At 55.3% G+C, this 22,898-nt stretch overlaps 3 protein-coding genes across 5 annotated transcripts; 1 reads left to right on the plus strand and 2 right to left on the minus strand.

Annotated features, from left to right (window-relative positions):
• Window positions 1–702: 702 nt before the first annotated feature.
• MRPL54 (mitochondrial ribosomal protein L54) lies at window positions 703–4,320 on the plus strand. The gene is made up of 3 exons (XM_080676641.1): window positions 703–862; window positions 1,638–1,803; window positions 2,458–4,320. The coding sequence occupies exons 1-3, from the start codon at window positions 745–747 to the stop codon at window positions 2,588–2,590; spliced, it is 417 nt and encodes a 138-aa protein (XP_080532767.1). The 5' UTR covers window positions 703–744; the 3' UTR covers window positions 2,591–4,320.
• A 1,172-nt stretch (window positions 4,321–5,492) lies between these two features.
• RAX2 (retina and anterior neural fold homeobox 2) lies at window positions 5,493–6,655 on the minus strand (the record flags this gene model as incomplete). The annotated part of the gene is made up of 2 exons (XM_080672525.1): window positions 5,493–5,831; window positions 6,440–6,655. 2 exons carry the CDS (start codon window positions 6,653–6,655, stop codon window positions 5,493–5,495), a joined length of 555 nt encoding a protein of 184 aa, XP_080528651.1.
• A 3,331-nt stretch (window positions 6,656–9,986) lies between these two features.
• MATK (megakaryocyte-associated tyrosine kinase) lies at window positions 9,987–17,795 on the minus strand. 3 transcript variants are annotated; one of them, XM_080674870.1, is made up of 13 exons: window positions 17,347–17,795; window positions 15,536–15,594; window positions 15,093–15,206; window positions 14,881–14,996; window positions 14,580–14,799; window positions 14,025–14,118; window positions 12,830–12,895; window positions 11,678–11,777; window positions 11,513–11,597; window positions 11,338–11,411; window positions 11,018–11,213; window positions 10,528–10,614; window positions 9,987–10,430 (listed from the first exon to the last, which is right to left on the minus strand). In XM_080674870.1, exons 2-13 carry the CDS (start codon window positions 15,542–15,544, stop codon window positions 10,191–10,193), a joined length of 1,401 nt encoding a protein of 466 aa, XP_080530996.1. In that variant the 5' UTR covers window positions 15,545–15,594; window positions 17,347–17,795; the 3' UTR covers window positions 9,987–10,190. The 3 variants fall into 3 exon arrangements, with proteins under 3 accessions (XP_080530996.1, XP_080530995.1, XP_080530997.1); XM_080674869.1 differs by lacking the exon at window positions 17,347–17,795 and adding an exon at window positions 16,839–17,121; XM_080674871.1 differs by lacking the exons at window positions 10,528–10,614; window positions 17,347–17,795 and adding an exon at window positions 16,839–17,071.
• Between the last annotated feature and the right edge of the window lie 5,103 nt (window positions 17,796–22,898).

Here is a 22,898-nt window from a genome sequence, read left to right on the forward strand (position 1 = left end):
CATTTACGTAGCGTGGGAGTCGGGGCTGGCCTCTGGGCCTGTTTCCTTAACTGCAAAATGGGTTAATAATCGCTACCGTTTTCCTACGACTGTGGCCGTTATTCCAAGGGATGGCCTATGGGAAGATATGAGACTGGATAATAATAAAGGTGAATGATAGATGGTCTCTTTAGACTTTAGGACAATGGAAGTAGCGTGGGGACGCAATTGTATACAGACTTCCCATTTGGCTCACAGTAGGGAGGCTGAATGACGCATCTTGGCTTAACGTTTCCTCCCTGAACCTTGGTTTTCCCAATTATATTTATCTTTTTTATTTTCAGTTTCCTCAGTTATAACTTGGTAATAATAATAGGAGAGGTAATATCTCGTAATTGTGAGGATTAAACAAAATCAAGCCGGTTAAGGATTTAACAATTGGGCTGGAATATGAACCTGTTACTATCTAATGACTTTTAGGCTTTGAGCATTTGCGCGTTGAATAGAATCAGGAAGGTATAAGGTATGATCTTCTAAAGTAAATAAGTAACCGAAGAAGGGCAAGAAGTCAATGAAACATCCCTTTAAAATCGCCTCATACAGTAACTAATATATCTATAAAAAGTTTAAATAAGACACAAAGAATGTAGGCCTTAGGCTGAAATACTACATTTCCCAGGAATCTCTAGGAGCCTCTCTCTCTCAAGCACCCTTTGGCCGCTGACGTCTCAAAAAACGTGTACGTGCAGGCAGCCAGCGTACGTCATGGCGGCCAGACGCTTATTCGCGGCTACCTGGACCTGGACTGGCTGGCGGCCTCGGGAGCTCCCGGACTCCGCCGCTCCTGGAAGACTCCTCGTACGGGATTATGCCAAGAAACCAGGTGAGCTGGGTTAAGAGAGACCAAAATGGGAACAGTGAGGACATTGGATAATTTGTATTGCGCAGGCGCTTGTTGGGGAGGTGGTTCTTAGAATCAAGGCACCCGGGTGAAGTGGCCTACCGCTAGGTTACAGGCGCAGGCGCAGTTTGAGGGGCGTAGGGCGCAGCTGGACTCTGAGCAGGCACCAGCCTGAAGCTGAGCAGCCAGTGACAACGGTGTGAGTTACGTGGAACAGACGCGCTTTACTGCGCAGGCGTGGATTTGTTTTCTTGGGTGGGGGAGGGGGTGGGGGGAGGAGGTCAGGAGGTCAGGAATTTGCGTCCCAATCCTGTTTCTTCCCCTGATGACTGTGTGACCTTTTGCACGTCATCACCAGAAATTCAAGGGTGCAGTGGGGTCCAAGTATTAACCACTTAAGCAAAATCAAAACAAAGTTATTTGAATTTTAGCTGGCTACCACCATGACTGATCTTTGTTGAAAGAAGGAATTGCCAAATATATGTTAGGTCTTAAAGAGACATAGCAGCACTTTCTTTGTGAGATAAACAGAAAGAATCAAAATAGAATTGAAAAGGAGTGATTTGGTCACTCTGAGCATCAGTGTTATTTACTGCAGTGTCCATGTCCAACTTAAAATCATTTTTGAGTGCTGAAGAAAGGTGCCAGCCAGGGCCTGGGGCCACCCTGAGAGACTGGGGGCAGGGGAGGAAGGCTGGCCTCCAGAGAGTGGAGCTGGACTAAATGGGGCTGAACTCTTATCTCCTCCCCACTTCAGTCTTTAAGGGGGCCAAAGGTGGCAAAGGCGGAGTGGTCAGTGATGACCTGAAGGACCCAGAGGTGTGCACAGACCCTGTCCGGCTCACCACACATGCCATGGGTGTTAACATCTACAAGGAGGGCCAGGACGTGGTCCTGAAGCCGGATGCCGAGTACCCCGAGTGGTGAGTGGGCCAGGCTGGAGATGGGGAAAACCGGTGACCAGGTGAGGAGGAGCCTGGCTGATCAAATCTAAAGTTTTGGGGAGGACTTCCCTCGGGAGGCAGTGCATGAGTGAAGACCTGAGTGGGTGGAAGGAGCTTTAATAGCAAGGGAACAGCCAGTGCAAAGGCCCTGGGGCAGTACTGTACCTGGTTTTTAGGGACAAGGTGGAGAGTAGGGGTAGATAGAGCAGGGAGGTCATGGAACCCAGTCCTGGCAGGTCCTGGGGGCTGCAGAGATTTCAGTTTTGCTCTTGGCCTTGAGAGCATTAGCCAGACATGGAAATCATTGACAGTTGCTGATCCTTAAAGCTGGGGAAGGTGCAGAAAGGTTGAGTGGGAGGGGAGGCATTACAGGTGCACAGCATGGACAGTGGCCAGGAGGCAGGAGAAGGCTTGGCATGTGCCCACCTCAGACATCAGCACTATTGGGATGGAGGTGCCCCCTTGTTCCACAGCCAGAAACTTGGCTCAGCGAAGGTGAGGGACCACCCTGAGATCACAGCCCCGGGACCCAGACCTGCCAGTGCCTCGGCATTGCCTCTGCCCCAGGTACCTGGGGCCTAGGAGTTGTGGATGGCTGTTGGGCAGCCCTGATTCCTGCCTATACCCCATCAGGCTGTTCGAGATGAATGTGGGCCCCCCCAAGAAGCTGGAAGAGCTGGACCCTGAGACCTGGGAGTACTGGCGGCTGCTGCGGAAACACAATATCTGGCGCCACAACCGGCTGAGCAAGAACCGAAAGTTTTAGTGGAGGAGGGACTGAAGCACCCTGACTCACCAAGGACCTCGCAGGCCCCAGAGGAGGACCCCAGAGGGGCACAACACCTCCCCATCCTGCCCCATGAGAGACTCTTTTCCTGGAGAAAACAGACTTTTTCTTACCTGTGTTCTTTGTGGCCTCCACAGTGAAACTGGGTCATGGTCATGGGGACCAATAAAGACCTCTTGGGGGGGTTGTCATTGGCAGGTCCTGGATGCTACTCAGTGTGGTCTGATGTTGGGCCATTGGGAAGTGGAACATGTGGCAGGGAGGTGGGCACCACCTCAGACACAGTGGTTCCTAGTGATTGGCTGGGCTTCTGTAGGTCCATCTTCACCTCCAGGCTTCACTGGGCTGCTTAGCCTGATTCCTGGAATTCTAGCACTGCCCAAGAGGCCTCAAACCCTCAAGTGGGAGGTTTTCTACCAAAACTTCTCTTGGTTGCAAGGGATTCAAACCTGACTCAAGCTGTGTGAAGCAGAACTGAATTTTCGAGCTTCAGGAACTGAACTGTCCAGGGGTAGGGCTGACTTCAGGCATGGTTGGATCCAGATGCTTCGGTATTCAGCTGTGTGGCTCTCTTCTCCGTGTCTGTGTCCATTTGACCCCCAGGAGGAAGTTCTCTAGGGCAGGGGTGGCTCCAGGGCTCCTGACTGACACCTTCCTACCCAGTTCAGCAAGCCTAGCGAGATGGAAGGGACTTCCCTTTCCTTCCTGCCAAGGTCACAGGGTTATCTTCATTGGCTACTCACTTGAGCCCAGGGACGTGGGCCTACCAACCATCTTGTCCATCTCCACTGCTGCCCAGGTCTCACCAGAAAATGGGGTACTGTGAACATTATCCACAGCCCCAGTGAGAACCTCAGCTCTGGGTGTCCTAACTCCTGCCCTGCCTGGCTGTGAGGCATGGGTCTCAAAGACAGGGTCCCAGGGATGAGGCCAGTGCCCACCGGATCGGAGGAGGCTGCGGGGGGAACTCACTAAGCAGTGCCTGTAAGGTCCCACCCTCCCTGCTGTGGCCTCAACCTCTCCTTCAAGGATGGGGTTGGAGGGTTGGCACCACCCTTCAGCCTCTGGGTCCACATGCTGGCTGGGCAGGGTGGGGTCCCCACTGCTAATTCTGTCTGGTCCCAGGAAAATGAGCCTTTATCAGCTTAGGAGGACTTTGCCAAGGGGATTATTAAAAACCTACCCTCCCAGGTGGCCCGCCCTGGGCATGCGGCCCATCCCAACCCTCCCATGACTCACTCTTAGGGTAAAAATCAAAGCTGGAACTACCACAGGCCCTGCCCCCATCACCTCCCTGCCCTCACCTCCCTCTCCCTCTCTGCTCCATGTGGCACAGAGGCTCCTCGATGCTCTTCCAATACCCCTGCTGGGTCCTGCCCCAGTGCCTTTGCACTTGCTATGCCTGTTGCCTGGGTCACTCTCCCCCAGGTGTCCTCATTGAGGGGCTGGGATTGAGGGGACAATTGTATACCAGTGTATTTCCTTCACCTCCTCCAGGTCTGTGCTCTGAGGTCACCTCCATGAGGCCTCCTTCACACCATATTAAACTGCACCACCTGCCACTCTCCCGTTTGCCCTTCCCAGTGTTGTTCTCCCTAGCATTTACCACCAACTGGCGTTTTATGTTGTATTTATTTTTTAATTGTGCATCTTGTCTCTCCCACTGGAGTGGCAGCTCCATTAGGACAGGAATATTTATCTGTTTTGTTTAGTGTTGTGTCCCTATCGCTTATTGGATTTTTTTGTTTCTGTTGTCGTCAATCCTCACCCGAGGATATTTTTTGAAGATACTGATTTTTTAGAGAGAATGGAAGGATGGGGAAAGACAGAGAGAGAGAAACATCAATGTGAGAGAGACACATCACAATCAAGCCTCCAAACGGGCCTTGACTGGGGCCAGGGATTAAGCCTGTGACAAGGTACATGCCCTTGACCGGAATCAAACCCAGGACCCTTCAGTCCGCGGGCCAACGCTCTACCCACTGAGCCAAACCTAGGGCCCTATTGCTTACTGGATGAATTAGTGAAGTGAGTTGGACAGAACAAATGCTGGCCCTCCCACCCATGCCCCATCCCACCCTCGCTGGGCTGAGAGATGTAACAGGGTCTCTGGCCAATGGGGACATAAGCCACACTTTGAATCATGGAGGGAACAAGGATAGGGATGGACAATATTTGCCAGCCTCAGCCTAGTCCTCCTTAGCCCCGGCCTGGGTCCAGTTGCTTCCAAAGCGAGCAGAGACCCAGTGATGCCTGGGGCAACGGAGTCAGGCAGTGAGAGTCCCTATTGGCTTGTGGCCTCAGGAAACTGGCTTCCCATCTCAGTTACCTCCCTGTAAAATGGGCTGGTCCTCACCTGATGGGCTCTGGCCAGGAGCACACCGTTAGAGGAAGCAGCTGGACCTGAGCTGCTCTGCTGTTAGTTATTTCTTGGAGAGGGAGGCCCTGAGAGCTGGGTGGCTCTGCTGGTGAAAGATTAGCAGGGATTGAGACTCATTGACTCGAAGAATTAAGGTCCTGGTGGCTCCCGATTACAGCCTTACAGTCCCAGAGCCTCGGAATACACCCACCCACACACCTTCCTTAGACAGATGGGGCACTGAGGCCCGAGGAGGGGCAGAGATTCCCTCAAGGCCACCCAGAACCCGCCTCCCTGGCCTGGAAGTCCTATGGCCACCTCCTATCCAGTCTCCCTGAAAGGCAGGGTGAGGTGGGGTGGGGACCTGGCATGGGCAGCCACAGACAGGGAGGGTGGGGATGGGCAGTCTCTTTCCTCATCGATAGACCAGCCTGCTGGTGGGCTGCTCTGTGACCTTGGCCTAGATCTGTCATCCCAGGCCCTCGGGACTGGCCGAAGAGGGAGACTGGGTAGGCACCAGGCTCAAGCTGATGGCCAGGCCCTGTCCAGAGCCTGTGCATGCTCCTTGGCCAGAAACCGAATGGATGCCTCCTCCAGAGTGAAGCCTTCCATGAAGGCCGAACCAAAGGTGTGCGGCCCGAAGGATGCCTGCAGCCCTGGGGCTGGGCCCAGGAGGTGAGTGAGGCCTGGCCTGGTAGGTGGCCCGGGGCCCAGCCAGGGCTCCAGAGGCAGTGGAATGGTTGGAGGGTGGGCAAAGGGCAGTGCTGGGGCCTCAGGGAGCCTCGAGGCTGCCACAGCCCCAGAGCCGGACTCCAGACGCTCCTGGCGCCGCCACTTGGCCCGACGGTTCTGGAACCACACCTGGAAGCAGCAAGAGGATGCTTCCAGCCCAGAGCAGTGGGGAGGGGCCAGTCGGCTCTTCCCCTCTCCGTGGCATCCCTCCCTGGGCCTCGGAGCCTCGCAGGTTCTGCCTGCTGTCTGACCTGACTCCCTACTGCTGCAGTGCCATGCTTTTTTATTCTGCTTCAGGGCTGTCTTGAGAGAAGAAACCCTGCCTCACAGCCCCATCACATCACCTAAGTCTTTTCTGAATCTCATTCCTCCTCACCATTTCCTGTAAGCAGGCCCCTCCGGTCTTTCCTGGCCTTCGGTCAGGAAGTGCAAGCTTGGCTTTCGAGGCCCTTCACAAGCTCTTCCTCAGCTTCATTTTCTGGCTCGCCTTCCACCCATCTCACCCAGCTCCATGGGCAAACTTCTGACTCAACCCCTGCACATCCTGGCGCATGCTGTTTGGATGCTTAGAGGAATGCCCTTTCTCCTTTCTAGCTGGCAAACTCCTACTCAGATGTCATAGCCCCAGTCCCAAATCCCCATCCTCCGGGCATCTTCAGTTTCTCTTCTACACATGCACTGGGAGGGTCCCTATCTGGCTCTGGCTCCCTCCCGGGTTCACGGAGGGGTGCCCTCACCTGCACCCGCACCTCCGGTAGGTGCACCTTGGCTGCCAGTTCCTCGCGGCTGTAAATGTCGGGGTAGTGGGAGGCCTCGAACGCCCGCTCCAGCTGGTGCAGCTGGTACGTGGTGAAGGTGGTGCGGTTCCTCCGGTGCTTCTTCTTGGGGGCCTCCTCACAGGGTGCCGGCCCCCCACCCTCAGCCACAGGCCCCTCACCAGGGCTCAGGAACATGGCTCCTCCTCGACTCCTCCTGGTGGTACAGCAGGACGGATGGTGGTGAGGCAGCAGGATGGACTGCCAGCTAGGGAGGGCAGGGGAGCCCCCAGTACCTGCTGGGTCTGGAGTATGATGTGAAGGGGCTCTTCCCTCACAATGTCCTAAATTCATTCTGCCTCCCGCAGTCTCTCTCTGTGGATTTCAGATTACCTCATTTTCCCTCTGTCTCCACTCCCTTCTGACTTTCGTCTCTGTCCCCCAACCTCTGTTTCCTCTTTCCCTCTGGCTTGCCCTCTCTCCTGTGTCCTCATCTTTCTGTTTGCCTCCCTCTGTGTCTAGGACCCCAGGAAAGCAGGCGGGGACACTGCTCCTATGCAGTGCTCCTCACTCCCACGTCCTCTGCCATAGTGGGCTCCCTGCACCCCCAGGTCCCCCCATGCCTGCCTTGCTCACCTGCTCAGCACGCACCACCCCTAGCAGCCCCTCTTCAGCCCAGGTATCCACAGGCCCAGTGGCCTGTCCCAGCCAGCCCTGAGGGGGGGCGGGAGGATTAGTACAAGGTGATTAATTGAGGTGGCCCCTTCCATCTGGCTGCCCTGAGCCGCTGAGGGAGGAGGGCCAGGCAGGCAGAGGACTGGGGAGGGGCTGGGATTGAGGGGACACTGTGGACCTGGGTCCTCCTCCCCTTGCAATAGGACAGCAACAAGGGCCTCCCAATCTCTGGGTCCGTTTTCCTGGCTGTAAAACACGGACACCAGGACCTGCCTACCCCCTGGGGCTCTCACTGGGACTCAGTGAGGTGATTAAAGGAAAGGGCGCTGCACAGTGGACGGCACACAGTGAGTGCTCAGTGTGTCCGCTGTTCCTGGTTTTATCCATGGGGGCAGAAAAAGGCCCTTAGACTCACATGCCAGCGGAGCTGGGGAAGCAGAGGTCCCAAAAGGTGAGGGCAACTTTAGGTGGCTCCTTGGCCCCTGAACAGGGCATGGCATAGGGGCACTTTAGCTGGGTTTTGAGATATGAATAAACATTTATTGAGCACTTAATTGTATACCAGTGAACAAAACAGACACAAATCTTGGAGCTGACATCCTAGTTGGGAGATGACCAGCAGCTATATAAGTACAATATAGTGTCAGGTGGCTAGGGGTCTAGAGAGGAAACTCAAGCAGGAAAGGGAAGGGGGTTATAAGGTGGGTTGCTCTTTTAAGGAAAGTGATCAGAATGGGGGATGAGGACAAGGCTGCAAATTCTGGACAAGATGGGGTATGAAGGGAAGGGTGCTAGGAACCATGGGAGGTTGTAGAGCAGGGAAGGGACACAGTCAGATGGTATTTTGGATGAGTCCCTGCTTTGGAGATAGGAGGGGGGTGGGATTGTCATAGAACTAGTGGCTGGAGAGCTGGAGCAGGATCTAGGGGATGACCCTGAGACTGGTTGGCCAGCCCTCCCAATCCAAGAAGCCTGGGGGCTCAGGCAAGGGTGCCCTGAAAACCTGGAGGAGGGGCCTGGGGATGGGGGGCCAAGGTGAGGCCTGAAAATCGGTTGCTGGCTTTAGTGGAGGCCCAGGCCCTCAGATGGCCTGGGGAGTGAATACAAGAGAAAGCAGAGATCTTTCTGGAACGTTGGCTTTGTAGGGAGAGACACACCTGGAGAAAGAGACAGTGTCAGGCACCCCTCTGCCCCCCAGAAAAGGGGTGATGGCCCTGGAAGAATCAGGTCCAACTGCAGGGACCAGCGGCCTTAGAGGAGGAGCCGGCTGGGGCTCCTGTGTCCACTGTGGAGGGCTGAGGTCAGGAGGCCGCAGAGGCCCCAGAGGTCCTGAGCCCAGGCGGCAGGGGCAGCTGCTGTTTCCCAGGGCCCTTCCAGGACTCAGCAGGCCAACTATGAGACAGGCTCTGGGCTTGATGGCCAGGGGAGCCGTCCTGTGGGGCCGGCAGGTAATCCCCTAATTGCTTCATCACTTTAAAACGTTAACAAGCTGCTCAGTTCTTTCTCAGGCCCCAATTAGCTAATTGGCCCCATTGGTTAAGAGGCTGCAGAAGGGATCCCAGTCAGGTGCAGGGTGCTTTCTTGATTTAGCAGGATGTGGCTGAAGGTGCAGATGCTGTGTCAGCTTAGAGGGCCAGATTGGGGGCGGGGCAGGGCAGGACCCAGGGACTAGCAGCCCTTCCAGCTGGATTAGGCAGAGAGAGAGAGGGGTGTGTGTGTGTGTGTGTGTGTGTGTGTGTGTGTGTGTGTAGAGGGAGGGGTGTGTGTGTGTGTGTGTGTGTGCGTGTGTGTAGAGGGAGGGGTGTGTGTGTGTGTGTGTGTGTGTGTGTGTGTGCGTGTGCGCACCTGCAGGCTACTCTCTGCCTCTCCAGCCTCCCACCCTTTATTTCTCCCTTAGGAAGAATCACTGAACCCTTTCAGGTGCTGGTGGGGAAACTGAGGCCAGAAGGTGGGAGAGCAGTGTAACTTTGGGGCACTTTTCTAGCTAAGGTGAGGTGGGTCAGCATAGGTGAGAGGGTATACTGGGGCCTAGTGTTTCCTCTCCAGCTTGGGGGGTCCTGGGGTGGGACAGCATCCAGCCTGTCCCAAGACCCCCACCAGGCATCCTAGAGGCTGTCTGGATGGGAATGTCCACTGAGATGGGACAGGTGACAGTCACAGCAATAACTGAGCACCAGCTGTGTGCACTCAGCCCTCACTTTCTCCCCTCTGGGTCCTTACAACACCTGCCCCCCCCAAGATGCCTGATCATAGGTGGGGCCCAGGTAGGTGACCAACCCCCCTAGTTGGCCTGCTGGGGCAAAGTCAAGATATGAACCTGGGGTGCAAGCCCAGAGCCCAGCACCCCTCACCAGAGAGGACAAGAGGGGCAGGGCCTCTGGACAGGCGGCTCCACTGGGTTTTCTTGAGTCTCCAGGTCACTGAGTCAGACTGTTGGGTTGTGACAGCTGGAGGATGTGGGTGGTCACACCGGAGCATTCCCAGGCGGGACACAGCTGCAGTGGCAGACCCACCCTGGGCTCCTATACACCTGCTCCGAGGGGCAAGTCTCCCATGATCCTTGGAGCCCGAGACTGAATACGGCACCCACAGATGGACCATAGTGGGGACCTGTGGGTGATGGCAAGTGGGTCCACAGGGAGGCTGTCATCTCTGGCCTGGAGAGTCTCCTGGCTCCATCCCAGGGGTCTGTGTCCCCACAGTGGCTGCCAGTGGGTCATAGCTGGGCAGACCCCTCAGTGGGCAGACGACTGGCAGGTGGATTGTCCCGAGCTGGGTGATGGGGGCAGTGTGGACCCCTGGGCTGAGAAGACGTTGGGGGTCGCAGAGAGAGACTCAGAGGCCCACAGTTCTTGGAACCAGTCTTTATCGAGGCACCAATCCTCCTCCCTGGGTCTGTGGTATCCAGGGGCTGCCCCAAGCCCCTACAAGGGCCTGCTTCTGTGCTGTGAGCCAGGTGGGCAGCTTGCTGGCCCAAGTCTCCTTAGGCCCGGCCTGTGTCCCCACCCTGAGCCCCCCACTCTCTGTCCTCTGGGGCCCATGGCCCCACCAGGCAGGGTCAAGGCTCTTGGCTGCGGGGCAAGGTGGAGCCATCAGCGTCCTGTCCTTCAACGTGACCAGTGGCACCCGCGCTGCGCAGCTCCCGGGCCAGCTTCTCGGCCAGTTTTCGAAAGGTTGGCCGGCGGGTAGGCTCCGCCTCCCAGCAGCTGTTCATGAGGGTGTGGACAGGGCCTGGGCAGCCCTCAGGGGGCTCCATGCGGTACCCCTTCTCCACAGCCTCTGTCACCTCCTTCAGCGACTGTGGGCAGAGGGCATACCAGTGTGAGCTGGGGTTCGGGGCTATGGCCCCAGACCCACATGGAACCCAGTGCGTCCCCCACCCAGGCCATGCTCACCATCTTGGGGTATGGAGCCCGGCCATATGAGAAGACCTCCCATAGCAGCACCCCGAAACTCCAGACATCGGACTTGCTGGAGAATTTCTGTGGGGCCCAAGACCAGGGTGAGGAGGGACCCTTCAAGGTTTCAGCTCAACCCTGATTCTTCCAGGAAGTCCCCCTGGGTTGACCTGCACTCTCTGGTCTCTTCCTAACAGACTCCATTCCCTGAGTCTTTGCCCCTTTGACCAAGTGCAGCCCAGATGTAGTGCAGGGAGGAGGCTGGTTCTTTTTGCCCTCAGCACTGAGCCCAGAATGGGGAGACAGGCCCAGACAGGGTCACACACAGGAGAGACCAGATGGAAACTAAAAAGAACAACGATGGACCAAGGACTCACTGGGGAGGCAGAGTCATTTCCCTTGGAGGTTCAGAGAGGCCAAGACACGTGCCCAGGGTCACGCTGTGGAGCTGGGGCTCCAAGGTCCCTGGGAACAGAGGGGCGCTCACCCCATGTTTGAGTGCCTCAGGCGCTGTCCACTTGACGGGCAGTCGGCTGGAGTCCAGCCCCTTCCGCTCAGCCTTGGCCAGGCCAAAGTCGCTGACCTTGGCCACTAGGTCCTCAGAAATGAGGATGTTGCGGGCAGCAAGGTCTCGATGCACCAGCTTCTTGCTCTCCAGGTACTCCATGCCCTCGGCCACGTGCCTGGGGAGGGGAGGGGCACAGGGGCTCCAGTGGCCAGGTCAAACACTCCCAAGGCCAGGCTCCTTCCTGCGTTTCTCCTTGACCTTGGAAAGCCCCTTTCCCACCCACCGGGGGCCCCACTCACAGGGAAAACTGCAGGAGCTGAGGGGTGTTCACAAGGGCCCGGCCCCGAGTTCGTAGAAAGTTCACCAGGTTGCCCTGGGGGGGCGGGGAGGAAGACACGGGGCTCGGGTTCGAGGCTTCTTGGCTGCCTCTCCAAATCCCACCTGCACCCCACCTGCATCTCAGCCCCACCGTACCTTGCTCACGTGCTCCATGACGATGTAGAGTCCCTGGTGCAGGATCACGCCCAGCAGACGCACCAGGTTCTTATGCTGCATCTTCCTGTGGGGAGACAGAAGAGGAGGTGAAGGTGCTGCTAGAACCCCCACCCCCAGGGTGCCTAACCCCCACCAGAGACTCACGTCATGACTGCTGTCTCATCCAGGAAGGCCTGGGCTGTCACATCGCACTTGATGTTCTTCACGGCCACCTTCTGGCCCAGGTACTCGCCCTGCAGGACGGCTGCGGGGTGGGACGGAGACCAGGACCCAACAGAGATGGAGACAGACAAAGGGACATACCCACTCACATTGACCCCCATGTATACCAGCACAGCCTCAGGTCCCAGGCCTGGAAACCCCCTTGGCCGTACCAGCTCCAAACCCCTAAACCGCTGATCAAAGAGGATCTAGGGGTCTGCAAACTCTGTCCCTAGGGCCAAATCCAGTTCCATTGTGTGTTTTTGCAAGGCCCATGAGCTCAGAATGGTTTTTATATTCTTGTTTGTTTGTTTTTATATTCTTAAATAGTTCAAAAAAATCAAAAGAATGTTATTCCATGACACATGAAAATTATAGGGAAAAAAATTCAGTGTCTACAAATAAAGTTTTATTGGCACACAGCCACTCCTGTTGGTTTACCTATCATCTGGGGCTGCTTTCCTGCTACAAATGCAGAGCTGAGCAGATGTGACAGACTGTCTGGCCTGTAAAGCCAAAAATATTTGCACTTCGGCCCTTTACAGAGAAAGTCCATAGGTCCCTGATCTAAGCCCTAGAGTAGTGGTTCTCAACCTTTCTAATGCCGCGACCCTTTAACACAGTTCGTCATGTCGTGGTGACCCCCAACCATAAAATTATTTTCGCTGCTACTTCATAACTGTAATTTTGCTACTATTAATGAATCGTAATGTAAATATCTGTGTTTTCCAATGGTCTTAGGCTCTACAGCGACCCACAGGTCGCGACCCACAGGTTGAGAACCGCTGCTATAGAGCCTTCCAGAATAATCATTTCAGGGAATGGCATTCCAAGCACAAGGACCAGCGTGTGCAAGAGGCTGCAGGTGTGAGGGACTCGCATTCACTGGGTGTCTGCCTGAGTTTATTTACTCTTCACAACAGCTGTTGTCAACCCCCTTTCACAGAGGAGGAAACCGAGACTCAGAGAGGGGATTGGTTTGCCTTCAGCTGCGCAGCAAGTAGGTATTAAATATGGATGTGAATTCATCTCTGTGACTCCAAAAACTTGAACCCCCCAACTTCCTTCAGCTCACCAGGCCACGCCCCTACTCACCTCCAAACTCCCCCTCTCCGATTTGCGCTCCCAGGGTCAAATACTGCAGGTCCAATAACCAGCCAGCTGTGGGGCAAAGACCTGGTCAGAGAGGTAACAGGCTTCCCCAGCCCCTCCCATCAGGGGCGCCACCTGGAGAAACCAGATGGTGTCTCCCACAGCACCCAGCTGTGGGCACACATTTGGGTGGCTGCTATTCCCAGTAATGGTCCAAAGGGCATGGCTGACACACCCCACTCCTGATACCAGTTATGTGGTCAAAGGCAACAGAGCCTACCCTTCAGGGCTGCCCGTCTCTTCTACCTGGAGACTGTGTCCCTTTAAATACTGCAAGGGCTCCTCCCTTTACAGTCCTTTCCCTCTGGCCTCCCAGGGACACACACAGAGCAAAATACAATTGACGTGGAGAACAGTAAAGCTTCTGGAACCTTAGAAAGATTCCTGTGCTCTAAGTCATAAGCTGTGCTCAGGGAGGCCAGTGCTCTCTCTCTAACGCAGGCCTCCTCCCCTCCAAATCAGGAGCCCTTAGGCACAATCAGGCGTGGCGACACCAACCTCCACCCGGGTGCCATCCCCAAGATGTCCAGACTTCCCCAGGAGAAATACATGCTTCCAAGGAGACAGTCATGATCATGAGGTTCAAAAAACTGTAGGGGTGGCTATAGTTGGGGGCCTTTGCTTTGGGACTTGAATATTGATGATTTCACTACACAGAAGCTGGAAAAGCATTTCAGCTGAAGGGAACAGAATGCACAACAGCACGGAGGCATGAGAGGAAATGAGTCACAACCAAGAGGACTTGTGAATAGAGGAGGGGCCCTGTAGATGAAGTAGGAAAGAAGGCTCAGCCACCAGGGGAGGTTCTGGAAGGCGGTGGAGCTGCAGGGCCTCCCTCCTTTAAGCAGGGGAGCGATGTGGGTGGGCTTGCAGGTAGAAAGTTGCCTTTGGGACCAGAGGGGCAGGGGTCAGGAAGAAGGGGGACTGCCCCCCTGGAAGGAGGTGGTCTGATGGGAGGGTCTGAGAGGCCAGGAGGGGGCATGAAGGGAATGTGGGAGGGTATGGGGGTGGAGGTTTGGGCCAGGTTTCTGGCTCAAGTGACAGGGCAGAAGATGGGGACATGGTAGAAGCAGCAGATGTGGAGACCCACTCAATCTTGGGCAGGGCGAACATGGGCAGAGAGGGCGCAGGCCCCTACCCTTGGCCAGCTCTTCCTCCGCCGATTTAGCCCCCTGCTTCCTCTTGGGTTTCACGAGTTTCGTGCAGATGGCCCCCTTGTCCTTGCTGTAATGCTGCAGGGTGGGGTAAGGCAGAGGTGGTTGTGAGTCCAACCCCAGGGTGTGGGGCATCCCTTATCAAGCTGTTCCCTTCCTAGGGGTGGGCTCTGGATAGGGTGAGCATGAGCTGATGAGGAGAGGGGTTTGGTTCCCACACGATGTGTTGGGCTGGTTTCCATGGAAATAGGAAAGATGCAAGCTGGCGGGGGGGCAAGGGGAGAATGGCAGGGGTGTCTCTAGATTGGTGTCAACGTGGAGGTTCCTGGAGGTCCCCGGAGGAGCCACCCAGTCCCTGGAAGTGGAACCCAGAGAGCTCAGACCCCCTATATGGTTGGTGGTCCATGAGGACCAGCTCCTTCTTGCATTGGGGAGCATGTGGCTCTGGGGGTCCCCATGTCCATCCAGCTGCTGGGATGGGGCAGGGCCTGGGCCCCTCCTTGACATTGGGGAACACGCGACTCCTGTCGGAGCTGCACCTCCACCATATCCATGAGGTTGCAAAAGCAGATGGTCTCGTCTATGGTCAGGTGGCCATCACGGTGCAGAACGCGGTAGTGGATGACTTCGCGGTGGAAGCTCACGCACAGCACGTAGTCCCCGGGATGCCTCACCGACTCTCGCACCAAGAACAGCCCATCCTCCGGCGGCTGCAGCAGCTGCACCGCCTCCTGGCCCGAGATCTTCCCGTGGAACCACCTGCAGTGGCAGGAGGGCGGGTTGGGCCGGGCTGGCCAGGCCCTCCGGATCTCTCATCCCTGGGCCAACCCCACCACTCACGGCATGAGGCTGAGCTTGGGATCCGCTGAGAGGGCCTCACGTTCCCGCAGCGCACCCGCCGCCAGCAGCCCCTCCTGCCCGCTGGCATGGTGCTTGGCTCGGTACCAGCTCTTGCTCTGCCAGGGAGGGAGACAGGGGTTGGTATGGGGGCAGGAGTGGGGGTGGTGGTTCCTGACTGAGTCCCATCCCCAGGCCCTCTGGCCACAGCTCACCTCACAAGCCTCCAGGATGGTGACCATGTCGCCCTTGTGGAAGGCCAGCTCTCCAGGCTTTGGGCGCGTGTGCTCACACTTGGTGATGCATTGGGTGCCTGGGGCCCAGCGCCTCTGGGTGGGAGGCATAGGGAAGAGGTCAAAGGTGACATGAAGGGGATGCCCCAGGGAGAGAAAGATTGGATTGAGACAGGAGAGAGAGGGAGAAGAGGAGATAAGACAAGGGAGCAGCCAGCAGAGATTTATTAGTCACAGAGGGCACCCAGGACAGGTCAGGAAGGTGAAGAAAATGCAACACCAAAAGGCAGAAAAACCGGAAGACATCAGCTAAAGGGGGCGTGGGTCAAAGTACATCCTCCCTCCCCATGGAGCTGAGGGCCTGTGGACATGGACTGAGCTGAGCAAGGGCCAGGGACACAGGCATCCAGGTTGGGGGTACTCACTGTGGGCATCCTGGCTGAGATGGGCCGGAGTGCCAGGCCTGGAGAAAGCCAGGGCTCACCTGGAGAGGGGCAAAGACCAGCTGGAGAGCAGATTCAAGCCAGGCTGGGGCTCGGGGGCCATCACTGCCACTGCCAGCCAGGCCAGGTGGAGACAACAGCCAGAGGCATGGGGGTGGGGGAGTTATAAATACTGGTTCTCCCAGCCCCTTTGGGAAGGTGGTCTTTACCGAGGGGTGTTCCTTAGCTGAGTCAAAACCATTAAACATCAGTGAAGAAATCGGGTTGCCTAGCTCTACCATTGTTCCAAAAAGGAAACTGAGGACCAACATGGGCACAGAGCAAGTGTCCACAGGCTGGGGAGGAGGGACACGCCTGGTTCATGCCCCCGCAGCCCATACAGCGCATGGGGAGCTTGGTGCCACCTCATCACGCCTGGTTCTTCCTCTTTTCTGGAAGAGCAGGGCAGGGAAATATGGAATGATTCAAGGTCATTGCCAAGAAACTCTGACCCTACAGTGGGACAGTGCACCCTGCTGAGCTCATGGGGGGGGGGGGCTGGCCAGCTGAACCCCTCTAATCCCTCTACCCCACCCCAAGTCCCGCACTGCTGCTTGGGTGGGGATTTTCCCACCCCTACCTCCCCCATCGACCCCACCGCAGGTGGCTGGGCCGTGGGGCGGGTTCCAGGGTAAGTCTCTGCTCCTCCAGTGTGCAACCCCACAAATACCCAGCCCTACATGTACTCACACACATACTGATCCATGTACACATAAGCACACAGAGAAACACATGAGGCTTGGACACAGGTGGACACAGGTACTCACAGACCCGCAGGTATGCAAGCAAGGGCACGTCCCTCCTAGAGACAGGTGTACACACGCGTCTACAAATGTGTACACACACACAAGTGCTCAGACATCTGGAAACGTATCTGTGTCTCCCTCCCCCACCCCCACCCCCTAACACACACACTTGAACACCTGGGCGCCATACGCTGGGCCACCCGGACAGAGCTACACGCAAGGCCGTGCACACACATCTCAGTCACACGCGCACATCCCTCCACGTGGACGCGCGGATACACACACTAGGGGCTCACAGCCGCGCACACCCTACACCCAGGAAAATACCCTCCACCTGCCCCTGGTCGCCTCTAACCACCGCTGCACCAGCCTCGACCCGCCGCGCGCCCCGGACGCGCACACTAGTGCGCACACCGGTCCCTCGGGTGCACGCCCAGGTCTCCCGGGAGCCCTCCTCAATACCCCCGTGGTCTCACCCCACATCCCCGCCGCCGGCTCACCTGCTCAGAGGGAGTCTCCGGGCCGCGCCCCGCCCCCGCCCCCAGGAAGGCCCCGGAGCACTGGCTGCGCACCCCGAGGCGGCCCTGGCAGCACAACTTGGAGCAAGTTCCTCCGTTTCCTCATTTTGGGCGGGGTGAGGTGGGCTGGGGTGGGGGGACGGGAGACTGCGGCCTGGGAGGCCCCGCGGGTCCTAGCGCCGGTCGTTCTACGATCTGCTCTGCGCGCCGCCGGCGGCCCCTCCCGCAGGCCCGGGCGGGGACTGGAGGCGGTCACCCGCTCCACACCGCTTCCTGGCCTGAAGCCGCGGGGCGCGCACCTCCCCCCGCCCCGCCCCCCCATGCCGGAAGGCAAAGGCCTTGGAGCTAGGAGCAGGTGCCGCAGCGCGCGCGCGTGCCGCGAAAGGGGGTGAGTGAGTGAGCTGCGTGTCGGGGAGGTAAGCAACTCTGCGATTCCAACGCCCTCAGTCACCTCTTCTGCCTGCGGAGGCTCATTTAATTAATTAATTACCTGTCGTTGTAAAGGGCTGCTGGTGCCTGACGCAGAGAAAGCACTTCAGATATGCCCACCGCTATCTCACGATCGTCCTCATCATTAAGGGAAATTGGAGCCAGAGGGAAAAATACCATGTGGCACTGAGGCCTCAGGTGGAGCAGCCCTCCTTTGGAGAATAACCGTGGGGCCTGACAGGGGCCGATCCAGCGGTGCGGGAGGCAGGACTGCCCCTGTCCGGGCCTCCACTTCTTCCTCTGTCGGGCCAGGCAGCACTGAGCTCCCTTTACAGGACAGCTGGACGAGCCCTGGGTGACCATGCACTGGGCCTGGCCCCAACCATGGCTCTGTGGGCTCCCTTACCGCTCCTTCGAATGCAGGAGTCCACCTGGAGGAAGCTAATCTTGGGAGAGCGATGAACCAAGATACGCACATAACCTGGGTCCCTATTTAACCTTGTTATTCCAAAAGGCTTGGTGGCGATGCCTCCAAGGCATCATGGGATTTCTGGGAATAGTGGACCACTGCTGAGAATCACGGAACATCCACCTTATGGAATATTATGCACAAAAAAACTAGGAAACTATTAAGGTACTAAAATCTACCGTTGTTGAAAAACACCACCACCAGGATGTGACAGTGCAAACGGCACGATCCCATTTATGTCAGACAGGAGAGGGAAGTTCCAGAAGGGGACCCTCCAAGTGGCAACACGGTTATCTTTAAGGAGGGAAGTGAGCAGGAGGAGAAGGTGGGAGAGGACCGTTCCTGCCTGGTGGTGTAATTTATTCGTGGTGGTAGTGTTTGCTCAGAGGAGACTCTGAGGACAGTCCTGCTAAGCAGAGCTCCCTGCTCCACAGATCCGGCTGTGGGATAGTCCCAGGCTCCGCCCCCGCCCCTGCCTCCCAGCCACCAGCATAGGGCTGGGATCCTGCAGCTGGCATTCTGTCAGGTGATGAAGGCTCGCCATATAAGGCAAACCATCATCACTAGCCAGAAATAGAAATGCAACATCAAAATAGCCAAAGCAGAAACCAACAGCATCATTAGATTCTCACCAGAGACTGCTGCTGCGGCCCCAGGCTCCACGGTGGAGGCCTGCCTTCTCTTTGCTCAGCAAGGACGGCATCCAAGATGTTAAGATGCCCTGGCACCCTGTGGAGACTTCCTCCCTGACACAGTCAGAGAGACAGGAAGAGTATCTGACCCGGCTGCCTTTCTCGCTTTGTGAGTGGATACTTAGTGTCTGAGTAACACCTACATCCTCCCCAGGACCATCAGGGGTCCTTGTCCCCTGGTCAGAGGAAGCAAAAGTGTTGAGACAGGGGAAGGATAGGCTTAAGGAGACAGTGTCAGATGCCCGAATCTCCTAGGGCTGGCCCAGGGTACAGGGAGCGCCCCAAGGTGTGGACAGGGGCACTGAGCTGTGCCTAACTCTAAGGGTATAAATTTGAGTCCATAGTTTATTTAGGTCAGAACTATTGAAGGGGTGAGCTCCTCATCCCTGGAGGCATCCAAGAATTGGCCATGTTGAATTCCAAAGACGATGGGTCTTCCAATCCCCAGACATGGCAGTGCCAGTGTCTCCTGCCTGCTGCCAAGAGCAGGGGGACTCTCCCCTCCCTTATACCTGCCTGAAGCCAGCTGGTAGCCACATCATCGGATCAGACACCAGAATTTCCCCGTCCTAGGCTCTTCACCCTCCATATTTTAGTCCTGTCAACTTGATTCCAGAAATCCTTTGACCTTCCCCAGGCCACCCATCTGGTGCTGGCTGGTGATACAGCAGCTCCTCCCTGGCCTTCCGGCTGCCTCTAGTTTTTCTCCTTGCCACCATTCACCTTCCATTTTATCACCAAGGGAGGAAAATGTGACTGTGGCCCTCCCCTGCTTTAAATTCTACAATAGCTTCTGCTGCCTGCGGGACAGAGCCTGAAACAGCCTGTGAGGCGAGCAGTCTTGTATGATGGGAAAGCTGACACTGACGGGGTGCTGAGCTTGACCTTAGGTCACAGGAAGTGGTAGACGGGGCTTTGAACCCAGGCCTGTCCGGTCCAGGGCTCACACACTGGTGTACCGCAAGTGTGGGGCACATGATAGACCCCAAAGAGAATGTGTCCATAATTATACTTTCTGGATTTGGAGGGCAGGCATGGCAGGGCAGCTGCAGCCAGATGTGGGGACGGCTGAGCTGGTGGTGTGGCCCCTGCAGTTCCTCAGCTGGAGCTTGAGGCCAGATCAGACTGTCCCAATTAGCTCATCTTTAAATTTAGCTTTCCCCTCCCTGCCAGGGGACTCAGGGATTCAGCGGAGGAATCTGCTCTTTCGAGGAAAAGTGCTGTATTGCTTGCTTTGCACCCAGACCCGTGGTCGGCGGGATCATTCTTGACGTGTGGAACAAAGAGCCACTCCAGGAAACCTGCTTTGGGGTGCCAGAGGTGATCTACCTTTGATGGGGGAGGCTGTCTGCTCTGCCCCCACATCCCTCACCCAGTCTCCCTTGTGCTGCAGGTGGAGCCAGGCACATCATTTCCCTGCCACGCGTGCAGGTTCGCGCTGTGGGCACTGGGTCCAGGTCACTTCCTGGCTTCCCAAGGCACTCACAGTGACCACCCATCATTCAAGACCAAATCACTGCCCATCACCCTGTCTCACTTTTGCTTGTCCATAGCCCTCCTGCCTCGCCTTACTCCCCTTGACAGAACATATGCTCCGTGAGCGAGGGCAGGGGCAGCTCTGGCCTGGGCAATCATTTATCTCTGGAGCCTGGCACACAGTAGGCCCTCACAGAACAAATGAATAGAATCACATGAAATAATAAAGACCCAGGAAGAAGAGTGGGGATCCGTACGGTACCACAAGGCAAGATGTGTCTGTCGGAGGACTTTTCTCTATGTCCCCCTTCAGGATTCCTCCTTGATCCTCTCCATCCTCTGTCCCCCAACCCTCATCCTCTAACCCAAGCGTTGGCAAACTTTCTTTTTTTTTTTTTTTTTTTTAAATGTATTTTATTGATATTTTACAGAGAGGAAGGGAGAGGGATAGAGAGCTAGAAACATCGATGAGAGAGAAACATCGATCAGCTGCCTCCTGCACAACCCCCACTGGGGATGTGCCCGCAACCAAGGTACATGCCCTTGACCGGAATCGAACCCGGGACCCCCCAGTCCGCAGGCCGACGCTCTATCCACTGAGCCAAACCGGTTTTGGCAAGGCAAACTTTCTCTGTAAAGGGCCACATGATCTCTTGCTAGACTACTGAACTCTGCTTTTGTCGCACAAAAGCCTCCATTAATAACATGTATGTGAACAGGTGTGACTGTTCCAATAAAACTTTATTTATGGATGCTGAAATTTGAACTTCAAGTACTTTTCACATGCCATGCAATATTATGGCGATTTTTTTTCAGCCACTTAAAAATGTGAAGAAGCCTTTTTAGCTCATGGATGCATAAAAACAGACAGTGGGTGGTGGGCTGTAGTTGTTCCCCTATAGTCTCTCTGTCTTTATTTTCTTATAAATAGGCACATTTTAGAATTTATTTGATCTTGTAGGTGCACTTCTTAATGTGTGTGGATATTCATGGCATGTGGTAAGCTCTCAAGTGCTCTCCTAACTATATAAAGCTAGCTGACGCAGCGATGAGCCCCTCAAGGGTACGTATGTTTTCTTCTCATCAAAATTAATAGTAGCGCCGAAACCGGTTTGGCTCAGTGGATGGAGCGTCAGCCTGCGGACTCAAGGGTCCCGGGTTCGATTCCGGTCAAGGGCATGTACCTGGGTTGTGGGCACATCCCCGGTGGGGGGCGTGCAGGAGGCAGCTGATCGATGTCTCTCTCTCATCGATGTTTCTGGCTCTCTATCCCTCTCTCTTCCTCTCTGTAAAAAATCAATAAAATATATTTTAAAAAAAAATTAATAGTAGCAATATTTGTAGTGTTTTGCTGTATACTTAAGACTGTGCTAAGCTTATAAAACTGTTTTGAACAAAGCATGTATGTCCCAGTCCCAAAGGGCTGACATTAGCGCTTCTATTGGCTGTTTCTCTGGCATTTGCTTCCATATTTCAAAATAATATTTTACATATCTCTTTTTCTTAAATGTTTTTATTTATTTCAGAAAGAGGGAGAGAGAGAGAGAAACATCAATGAATGAGAAAGAATAATTGATGGGCCACCTCCCGCGAGCCCCCCACTGGGGATCGAGCCTGCAACCCAGGCATGTGCCCTGACCGGGAATTGAACCGTGACCTCCTGGTTCATAGGTTGACGCCCAACCACTGACCCATGCCGGCCGGGCCGCATCTCTTGATTTATCAGTTGGACATTGTCCTCTGACTTCCTACTCCTGAAGGTAGAGATTTAGCTTTCTTACGCATATTGCTTATTGCTTTCACAATAGTTTTATCACAATTCTTGGATAAATGAATATTTAGTGCTTATGTTAGTGTCTGTAAGTATTGTTCACATAGAGAAATGTACACCAAGGACACTTTTATTTTCTAGGATTTGGTGTGTGTGTGTGTGGGGGTGGGTTTCCTGGAGCTAGTGACCGCCCTTGTTTTGTGTGTCTGAGCCTCTCTCTCCCCCGCAGCCTCTCCAATGGAACTAACTTCTCTGCTCAGGGCTGGCTATGCCCAGCTGTGGTCCTGGCCTCAGTCCAGGTCTCCCTATTTCTTGGTTTGTGCCCTTGTCTTGAGAATGTGCACCCCACCCCCACCCTGGGCATTTCCAGACAGTGTTTCCTTCCACTTTCCTGTGAGATCGGTGGTTTGGCTGAGGACAGTGTTCTGGGTGGTGATTAATTTCTCTTGCCTCATGGCTTCCAGCTTCCAGTCTTGCGCAGTTAGATATCTGAAGCTGTCTGCTTCCTCGTCCTCCACTCTACACGTTTGTGGGTGGTTTCCCCTCTCTGAAAGCTTGTGGGATCTTCTTACTCTCCACACCCTGCACGTCTACAGTGTGGGTTTGGCTGGGGTCTGTTTTCACTTGTTGTGCTGGACATTCAGTGGACTCTGTTGTGTCTTCCACTCCTTGTAACTTCCTTTTTTAAAAAAAAAATATGTTTTTATTGATTTTTAGAGAGAGAGGAAGGGAGAGGGATAGAGAGACAGAAACGTCAGAGAGAGAGGAACATCATCGATCGGCTGCCTCTTGCATGCATCTCCACCAGGGATCAAGCCCGCAACCCGGGCATGTACCCTGACCGGGAATCGAACTGCCACCTCTTGGTTCCTGGGTTGAGGCTCAACTGCTGAGCCTCACTGGCTGGACCCCTAATAACTTTCTTAAAGGATATCATTGGTGGTTCCTTCCACTTTGTTTTCTCTGTTCTCTCTTTGTGGAAGTCTCCTTTGTCATATATGGGCCTTCCTGGATTGATCTAATTTTATTTTCTTTTGTTTTGTGTTTTTTAATATATTTTTATTGATTTCAGAGAGGAAGGGAGAGGGAGAGAGAGATAGAAACATCAGTGATGAGAGAGAATCATTGATAGACTGCCTCCTACACACCCCCTGCTGGGGATCGAGCCCACAACCCAGCACATGCCCTGCCCGGGGATCAAACCG

This window comes from Plecotus auritus (genome assembly GCF_963455305.1).
Source record: "Plecotus auritus genome assembly, chromosome: 6".
Taxonomy (NCBI): domain Eukaryota; kingdom Metazoa; phylum Chordata; class Mammalia; order Chiroptera; family Vespertilionidae; genus Plecotus; species Plecotus auritus.

Coding starts and splice junctions, on each gene's coding strand:
- MRPL54 (XM_080676641.1), top strand. CDS start 745: ATGGCGGCCAGACGCTTATTCGCGGCTACCTGGACCTGGACTGGCTGG. Junction 863..1,637: donor GGATTATGCCAAGAAACCAG/GTGAGCTGGGTT, acceptor TCCCCACTTCAG/TCTTTAAGGGGGCCAAAGGT. Junction 1,804..2,457: donor GATGCCGAGTACCCCGAGTG/GTGAGTGGGCCA, acceptor ATACCCCATCAG/GCTGTTCGAGATGAATGTGG.
- MATK (XM_080674870.1), bottom strand. Junction 14,800..14,880: donor CCCAAGCTCAGCCTCATGCC/GTGAGTGGTGGG, acceptor CTGCCACTGCAG/GTGGTTCCACGGGAAGATCT. Junction 10,431..10,527: donor GGGCTCCATACCCCAAGATG/GTGAGCATGGCC, acceptor CTCTGCCCACAG/TCGCTGAAGGAGGTGACAGA.